The sequence below is a fragment of the Pundamilia nyererei genome, unplaced genomic scaffold (genome assembly GCF_000239375.1).
Source record: "Pundamilia nyererei isolate P.nyererei 1_Seehausen unplaced genomic scaffold, PunNye1.0 scaffold00302, whole genome shotgun sequence".
NCBI classification, from domain to species: domain Eukaryota; kingdom Metazoa; phylum Chordata; class Actinopteri; order Cichliformes; family Cichlidae; genus Pundamilia; species Pundamilia nyererei.
This window is the reverse complement of record NW_005187703.1, coordinates 417,481-426,873: the sequence shown is the minus strand read 5'-3', so window position 1 is coordinate 426,873 and position 9,393 is coordinate 417,481. Positions and strand designations below refer to the sequence as shown.

Here is a 9,393-nt window from a genome sequence, read left to right as displayed (position 1 = left end):
ACTGAAGTTACCAGAATCACTGGGATATAACAGATATAACTAATGTTAACGCAGGGCCTTTGTTTCCAGAAGAATATTTAACAATATTATATTCACTTAGTTAATTTCAGCACTTCCTTTTTGCTGCTACAGGATATTTTAACTGAAAATAAGCAAGCAAGATGAACTTCTTTCTACAACAGCTTGGTGGAGCTGCAGAGGTAGCCAATTAAATTAATAACAGTAACATTTATTTGAAGTCATTTTACTTTTTGTAAAGTCTCATTAAAATTATTATCAGTCCCTCGGTGGATAAAAATGTCTCATTTGTAAAACTGCTGTAAAGTTTTATATTTGTTGCTTATTATTATTATCCATCCATTTCCTTCTACTTCTTCCGGGCCTCCTCCCAGGGGGACATGCTCAGAGCGCCTCACCCAGAGCGCCTCACCCAGGAGGCATCCTTGGAGAGTAGCGACTCTACTCTGAGCCCTCGAATGAAGGAACTTCTCCGGCCGGCCACCCTTTTTTCTGCCACTTATATCTGGGATCTCGTTCTCTCAGTCACTACCCAGAGCTTGTGACCATGGGTGAGGGCAGAGCTTTGCTGCCATGCTCAGCTCTCTCTTTACCATAAAGGACATGCAGCATCTGCATCACTGCAGTCGTGGCCTCAATCCAGAGCGAACTCGGCCACCACCCCATGTAGCCAACAGAACCACATCACTTGCAAAGAAATCCTGGCCACCAAAGTAAAGCCTTCCTGCACCTTCTAATTCCTCTAAAATTATGAACAGGATCAGTGACAAAGAGCAGCAATGGCAGAGTCCAGCTGCCACCATGAGTTTGACTGATTTCAAGCTTCTCAAATTGTTGTATAGGGAACGTACAGCTTGTAGCAATGGGCCACAGACCCCATACTCGCAAAGCACTGTGGTCAAATGCCTTCTCCAAGTCCAAAAAGCACATGCAGACTGGTTGGGCAAAATCCCACGCACCCTCAAATTTCCTTGAGAGGACAGAGAGCTGGTCCAGTGTCCCACAACATGGACGTATCTGAGGTTCGACTTATGGACAAGTTCTCCTTTCCAGTATTCTGGCATAGTCCTTCCCAGAGAGGCTGAGGAGTGCGACCCCCCCATGTACTCGGGGGTCTGGTCCATTCGAGTCTTGCCCCCCATCGCCATGCGATGTTATAGAGATGTGTCAACACAACAACCAGGGACTGAAATATCTAGATTTATTTTAATGTCTAACAACAAACAAACATAACAAAAACACACTAAGACAGTACACACTGTCATACAACCAAAGCCTTATTCGAATCTAAATTTTGCACTACTTTCCTTCAGCTCTTTGAATTTCTTAAAGCCTTTCTAGTTAAAGTCACAGTGCATACATACACATGTGTGCAGGTGCATTTAGGCTCTCCTGTGGCTCAGAGGAGTCCTTATAGTGTTCAGAGTTAAGCAGCACGTCTCAGCTCCTGCTGTGGTCGTGTGGGTATCACGGACAGTCTCAGATTACTGACCTGTAGCATCCTGGTCTTAGCTGATAGGAGTGGCATGCTAGCAGTTGTACTCTGACCTTTGACATCAACGAGACCTTTTCTCCCAGAGAGCCACAGCACTGGATATTTTCTCTTTTTCAGACCATCTCTGTGACGTCATGCATGTTTCTCAAACACCAGCCAACCACATTCACTCAAATCATCACCATTCTGGTCCTCAGCTTGAACTTCACCAGGTCACCTCGACCTTGTCTAAGTGCACTGACTTGTTGCTAGGTGACTGACTGATTAGATATATGTGTTAGTAAGCAGATGAGCGGGTGTACCTCATGGAGTATATGCTTGGCACATAGATTTATTCTTTAAAGGAAAAACAGAGATAGCAGCAGGACCCTCTAAGAAATGCAGCAACAGGCGGTCAGCCTGAAACTGATATTTGTGCCTTATTCCCAGTCATTTTGTCATGTATTAATATTTTTATTTACAGTGTAGTTTGGCTTTCTGGTTTCCTTCTTGCCCAGTCTTTATGTGCTCTGTCTGGCTTGCTGATTGGATGCCTTTGTATCACCCCTGCTTTTAATACTACTCCACAATTTGGGTTAAAGACATTTATTTTATTCTGTGTTTTTGCATGAATGCCATCCATCACTTTCTAAACTGATGGGCCTGTATCAGTGGTGACAGGGTGGAGGGTCGGGTAGACCCCGGACAGATCAGTGTGTGCAAGGCTAACAGGAGAACCCACACAGAAAGGCCCCGGCTAACTGATGGATAACAGGCTAACCACTGCTCACGTCAATTTTATTTATATATCACAAAATCGAACAGTTGCTTAAAAGTGCTTTATAGATTGTCTGAATTATTTCACACAAACTCTTTGCAGTTGTTTCAAATATACAATATTTCATGAACTATTATTTTTTTAATCAGCTAGCACTGTGGGAAACAGACTCTGACACTCCACAGCTGCACCCACAGTTCATAATGCTGAGTAAGAATCACATGTGAGGGAACAGACTACTGATATTTCCTGCTAATGACAATATTGTATGTGTACATGTGTTTCCTCTACTCGGGAATGTTGGATTTCATTGAGTGGTTTCTCTATATATTAGTTCTTTTCCTTAAACTTGTTACATCTGTAACAATGTGTTATTTAAATAGTCTGTTACAGTTACTGTCTTGGAGCAACTGTAACCCGCATCACTTCCTGTTCTGATTCTGATTTAGTGCTTAAAGAAAGAGAAGCCTGTAATATGGGACAAAAATCAAGACAATTTAATTCAGTTCAGTTTCATTTAAATAGCACCAAACTGTGACAACAGTCACCTTAAAAACATTTAATATTGTAAAGACTCCAGTAACACAGAGAAGCCCCCGATAATTAAAGAACCCTCCGTGAACCCTCGGGGCCAAAAATCTCTTTTTTTTTTTTTACACAGACTATTTCTATTTCATGTGAATCAGCTAAACTGTGTTTAGCACTGCTGCTACGTGGCACAGCGGACTGTGTGTAGCATCACTTTGTGTTATCTGTGTAGTCTTTATGGTAAACTTTGCATCTGTGATATCAGAGGGACTGTTCCAGCTGTCTTTGCTCTGATGGGTTCTCCTGACGTTACTCTGAAGTGTTTGCTTTCTGAAACATTTCATTGTGCTCGCTGTAGCCACAGTTGCTGACAACACTGGCGTATTATGTAATGGATGAACCTTGTTTATGCTACTGCAGAGGCAGTGCCAGTCTGCTGAGGAGCTGACAAGACATGAAAGTGAGAAAATGCACAATGTGTTCATACTGAAAAGTGCCTTTGTTGTGCATACATGCACATATAGCATATAGCATCACATCTAGCTGTGTTAATAGAATTGGACAGGGAGATAGTGCTGTGCGTCTGAGCACCACAGTCACCATGTTATATAACTGAGTGGTTTGAGCTTTCATGCTACTGATACAGGGAGGGCACACAGAACAGGCCTCACTCCTTTACACTGTGCTGTCTTTTACTTCGATATCATGTCAGGTTCTCTTAAATGTTAGTAAGAAGACCGAGTGTTCAAATAACGGGGTCAGGGCTACCTAACACATTCCAAACGATGCAACATGAGGGTTACTATCTCACACAAGACTACAGACTGGCAGCAGATGGGGATTGAACCAGCAACCCTCTGATTAGTAGATGACCAGCCTGACCTCCTGAGCTACAGTTGACTTACCTCCAATAGCAGATGTTACAGTAATACCAGCCCTGGTAGGTTCTCTGATGGCAGACTGGTCCTGGCCAGCAAAGTGTGAATCACACTGAAACATGTTAACTCACCTGGATCCAGGTTATCCAGGCCCCACCCTGGAGCCCGGTCTTGGGGACAGTTACATGTGTCAATCCTCCTGTGGACCCTCCGTCCACAGAAAGGCCACGAGCTTCTAGTGCAGTATGGACTGGGCAGCGATACTTGTGGGATTATCTCTGGGTCTTCTTAAGCAGTGAGGGAAGGAGTGAGGAGTGCTGTGGACCAGCCTGTCATGGTGAACAGAGAACAAAGCTGTGGATTTAGCTCTTCAAATGTTGTGGGTACTGACTGAAAGAATGAGATGACAGATATAGGCCTCTGGTTTCTGAGCTCTCCCAGAGACAGAGACACACTGAAAGGAGCCAGTGAAGTAAAGGTGTCTAACTACAGATGGACACAACAGACGGGAAGCCCAGGGTAGATGCTGAGATTATGTTATGATGTCCTGCCAGAGGAGCCAGAGGAGGAGGCTGGGGAGACGTAGGGGCCTGCTGCTAAATGCACAGCCTTTACTTTGAAGGTGAAGCAGCTCTGTTTCCAGCAAACAGGACTTGTAAAGAATTCCACATGACTCCTACATACAGAATGTGTGCCATTTTAAACACACAGCAAATTCAAAATATTGGACACAACAAGCTTCTGTTTATGAAAATCTACGACATCATGTGGGTAGAATAGCTTTCAAATAAGATGTCAGAGTTTTCACAGTGGACGCAGTTTGGTTAACTTTTGTGGTAGCTACTATAATTTGTATGAAACGAATGTTTAGGAGTATAGCTGTAGTTACTGGCTTAGATCAAGAGCACGACGCCAAAGGAAACACACCTGTCCCTCGCACGCCTCAGCACCCGTGCTCTTCCTGGAAGGCCCAGCTGGAAGCACAATAAATGAAACAATATATTTAGACAAACAGCATCAGATCTGCTCACAGTGGTCTAATGAAAGTAGCCATATTTCTGATAGGGATAGTGAAGACTGACGGGAAAGAAAGAGGGGAAGACGTGCAGGCCGCGGGCTCAGCTGTGCAGCGTGTGGTCGTCTGCTCATTCCAGGAAGCTAAACCGGCGCCCATGAAAGCAGAGATTTAAAGAAATTATAAATCTGCAATATCAGTTTGAATAGTTTAAAATGACCTCAGATGTGTTAGTCCTGCAAATCAGCAAACTGTTTAAATCTAAATTCATAATCTTTTCCACAGAAATGTGTTAGAATAGTAATTTTTCATTCCTCAGTAAATTTGTCTCCAGTTTTGTCTTTCAGTGTTTAACGGCGCTCTTTGCATTTGCTTTCTTTCACCAGATTCCCAATGTTGAACATGTCCACACCGAGTGAACTGAAGTCCTCCTGTGTGACTCGTAACGGGATGGTGAAGCTGCCTCCCAGCCAGCCCAACGGCCTGGGCAGTGCCAGCATCACCAAGGGGACACCTGCCGCCAAGAACCGCCTGTGTCAGTCCTCCTCTGTACCCTCCATCCTTCCTCCTCCACCATCTTCTCTATCCTATCACCATCACCACCTGGATGGTCCAGGTATGCCCCACGCTGCAGCTCCTCTCCTGCCCTCTGAGCCTGGGAAACCTCTGGTGGGTCTGAAACCATCTCTTTGCCAGCTTCCTCCTCTCACCCTGCCCAAACCTGTACTGCTGGAGCGCCAGCTCGTTCTGGATGAGAAGCTGCTCAACCGGCTGCTTTGGTACTTCACCACAGCGGAGAAATGTGTACTGGCGCAGGTGTGCAAGACGTGGCGCAAGGTGCTGTACCAGCCTAAGTTCTGGGAAGGAGTGACACCCATCTTGCATGCTAAAGAGCTGTACACCTTACTGCCCAATGGGGAGAAGGAGTTTGTCAGCCTCCAGGCCTTTGCTCTGCGTGGATTTCAGTCGTTCTGTTTAGTCGGTGTTTCAGACCTTGACATTTGTGAGTTCATTGACAACTACCCGCTGTCCAAGAAGGGTGTTCGGTCAGTCAGCCTCAAGAGGTCCACAATCACAGATGCTGGTTTGGAGGTAAGTCGCAGTGTGTTTGGAATAAAACGTTCAGTCCAAGCCATACCTGCAAAAGTGGAGCCATTCCAGCTCTTCCTCGCAGTTTCATCAGCAATGAAAGCACCACCATTGATGTACCAATTTATTATCACTATTTGTGGATCGAGCCATTAAGAATGTAGATTCTACTTCCCCGTGTCTTAAATTGCATTTGTGTTTGATCTTTATGAACTGCTTTTTCTTCTCCTCTTTTAGTTCATGCTGCACCCTTATTTGAAGATGAATACAGTTTTTGTTTCCAGACACCTGGTTTCACCTGTTTGCACGCACATTACTTTCATTCATTCATTGTTCTCATTTCTTGTGTTACAAAGTTCAGTCTGAAGCACAGTGTGAAACACAGAGAAACCACCTTTGGCTCACTTTCCCTGACACAAACCTCGTGAGTTTTTATCACAGTGAACAGTAGAACGTGTATTTTGCTGAGACAAACTGGTGACATGTAACCAGCAAAACAGAGATTTTAAATAACTGGCAGCTGTTGTACTTTTACCCAAACTGTTTCTGTCTTTAAATCAGTTTCAGCCCCGATATTTAAGGCATCACTGCTGATGACACTAATGCAGCAACAATATTATAAAAGTCTGTGAATTAGACTCTTTCTGCTGAAAATAAAATGACTTGTAACCAGTGACAACTGTGGCATGAAACATGGGATTGATGTGTCAGTAATGAGAGCAATGATGGATTTTGCATAAAAATGTTTCAGTTGTATTTGCGTATATGTGTTAGCTCAGACAGCTGATTTGTCACCTTGATCATTGAAGCTTGATTGATCGACGGTCTTTGTCCTGCTGACAGAGTGCCAGTTTTAGGTTTCTGAACACAGAAAGTAGACAGCTGATCACTTCATGGTCAGCTTAGGTTTGTGCTGGAGCCTGTGCCAGCCAACGCAGGGCCAACGCAGGGCCAACGCAGGGCCAACGCAGGGCCAACGCAGGGCCAACGCAGGGCCAACGCAGGGCCAACGGGCAACCATACACACTCACATTCACACCTTTCACTGTCCTGTGGGAGGACCCCACAGTGATTGGATGATTACTAGATCTTTTAAAACTGGCTTTTAGATCAGTATTTATGGTTCTCCTGATCACTCTTATTGATTAGCTAGTCCCCATAGTGGCAGTGTGTCAGTAATAGCAATCACAGCTTTCTAACACATGGTATATTGAGAATGAAAGATTGTGGGCTTGAGTTTCTTTTCATCCATCTCATTAATCTGAGCACAGATGTAGATTGTATTATTGCAGGTCTTTACCTTATAGTGATAAGAGCCTTGAGGCATCTGTTGTTGCCATTTGGCGCTGTATAAATATATAAAATGAACTGAAAGATTTGCATGACTGCTGGTGTCAGTGAGCTCACCATAAAACCTGTGGGTTTATTGCATGTCAGACACTACGTCTGATAGTGATGACCTCAGGACTTTCTCTCCTCGCTCTGTAGCCTCATACAATGATTTCATTCATTCATTTTTTTAGATAATATGTTGTCCAATGTTTGCTGGCTCAGGAGACTTTACAGTGCCTGTGGGTATAATTACATTTCACATGTTATTTCTTGTGTTTCAGGTTATGTTGGAGCAAATGCAGGGCCTGATGCATCTCGAACTGTCAGGCTGCAACGATTTCACAGAGGCTGGCCTCTGGTCGAGCCTCAACGCTCGCCTCACGTCCCTCAGCGTCAGTGACTGCATCAATGTGGCGGATGATGCCATTGCTGCTATCTCACAGCTCCTGCCCAACTTGTCAGAGTTGACCCTGCAGGCTTACCATGTCACTGACACAGCCATGGCCTACTTTACAGCCAAGCAGGTAGGAAGTTAAAATAATAATTATATAAAGTGCTGCTTAGTTTAGCTGTCCTCAAGCTTTTTTCTATATTGGACTTCTTAGAATCCAAACAACTTTTTTGGCTTCATCTTTCTTAATTCCTTACTAGTTACTGACATAATTAAAAAAGTAAAATTCCTCCACAGGGCTACACCACCCACACTCTGCGGCTTCACTCGTGCTGGGAGATCACCAACCATGGTGTGGTAAACATGGTCCATAGCCTGCCAAACCTGACTTCTCTCAGTCTCTCTGGCTGCTCCAAGATCACAGATGATGGTGTTGAGCTGGTCGCTGAGAACCTGCGCAAGCTCCGCAGCCTGGACTTGTCTTGGTGCCCTCGGATCACGGACATGGCTCTGGAGTACATTGCCTGCGACCTGCACAAGCTGGAAGAACTGGTGCTGGACAGGTGAGTGTTCTTTGCCGTCCTGCGCACGTAGACGGAGTCTGTAATCAGGTCATATTCATACAAAAGGAAGTTACGATAATTAATCCGCTTCAGTGGCAATAAAGATACAACTCATGCTCATGCAGGTATTAAGGTTAGGGATAAAATGTTTACTGGGCAAAGGTTACAGATGTGGAGGTGTGTGCTGTGTTCTCATCCATCTAGCAGTGCTAATCTGCAGCCAGCATGAACTTATTTTGCTTAAGGTCACTTTAATACATGGAGGGCCTGCTGTCTGTGAGAGCTGAATAGTGGATAACCTGCTCTACAGCCTGAGTTGCAGCTGGTGTTTTATTGGTGCAAGAACTTGTAGACTTGGCTAATTTATCTTTAACACAGTGAGGATTTAGTGTGCATCAAGTGATTTTCTAATATTTAAGTGTCTATTTCAGTCCTCACATTTGAAGGCAGCACCTGTGCGCCACATGTTAGTGTCCATGGCAAGGCACTGAGCTCCTCTGCTGTCAGTGTGAGGAGCGTTTGTCGAGCGCAGTAATGTTCTGGGACAGGAAGAAACATTTTCATTTAAGGCCTTTACACACTACAAGCATAAAATCTATCTATAATAAAGCCACTCACACTGAATCTGCAGCTTTCATTTTTTAGAACTATAAGCATATCTGAACAATCTGATTGGGCAACAAGTGCACTTGTAATTTAAAACACACATTGGTACTATATGGAAACAGTAATCCTATTTTACGTCAGACACGCAGGTAGATGCTGCTCCGGGTCAGTCGGCTCTCTGAAATGATTTCTCTGCCTCCTCAGATGTGGTCCCAACTCTCCCAACAAGAGCTCACACTACCCCACTCACATCCTGAAATATGCACAAACGCAGTCGTGAAGCAACTTCCACTCCTGGATCAAACCGTGAAATCCTCCCCGCTGCCGCCTTTCCTGGGAAATGGATGAACCGAGAATCTCACTTTCTTCCTTTTCTTATTCAGAAACACAGCTCATCATCGCCTAATGTCAACTTTGTTTTTTTCACAGTGTGTTTTTGAGGATGACGATTTGCAAGAACACTTTCAGTGTGTGTGTACACAACGCACTGAAAGTTTGCCTCTGAAAAATCTGAACTTCTTCTCACTTTCCCCCAACATGCTCAGTGTGTAAACACCTTTACTCATTCATTATTCATGTAACAATGACAACATGTTGTTGCTGTTGTATCATAGCCTGCTGTAGTTAGATAAATAATATTAAATATAACACAATTTCAGTGAAAACTAAACTTCAGTAACACAGGAAGTACATTTGGATTCCATCAATGTTCTGACTCAGG

The 9,393-nt window shown here is 44.1% G+C and overlaps 2 protein-coding genes across 2 annotated transcripts in view; both read left to right on the top strand.

The window, feature by feature from the left end:
• The window catches only part of LOC102196230 (endonuclease domain-containing 1 protein-like), a 39,571-nt gene extending 35,656 nt beyond the window's left edge, over window positions 1-3,915 (top strand). Inside the window, exon 3 of the mRNA XM_013915426.1 lies at window positions 3,818-3,915. Within this exon, the coding sequence (XP_013770880.1) occupies window positions 3,818-3,915 (98 nt within the window). The remainder of the gene's footprint in view (window positions 1-3,817) is intronic.
• The window catches only part of fbxl16 (F-box and leucine-rich repeat protein 16), a 21,184-nt gene that overhangs the window by 6,435 nt on the left and 5,356 nt on the right, over window positions 1-9,393 (top strand). Inside the window, exons 2-4 of the mRNA XM_005751176.2 lie at window positions 5,078-5,783; window positions 7,394-7,636; window positions 7,801-8,066. Coding sequence (XP_005751233.1) covers window positions 5,085-5,783; window positions 7,394-7,636; window positions 7,801-8,066 — 1,208 coding nt within the window. The 5' untranslated portion in view covers window positions 5,078-5,084. The remainder of the gene's footprint in view (window positions 1-5,077; window positions 5,784-7,393; window positions 7,637-7,800; window positions 8,067-9,393) is intronic.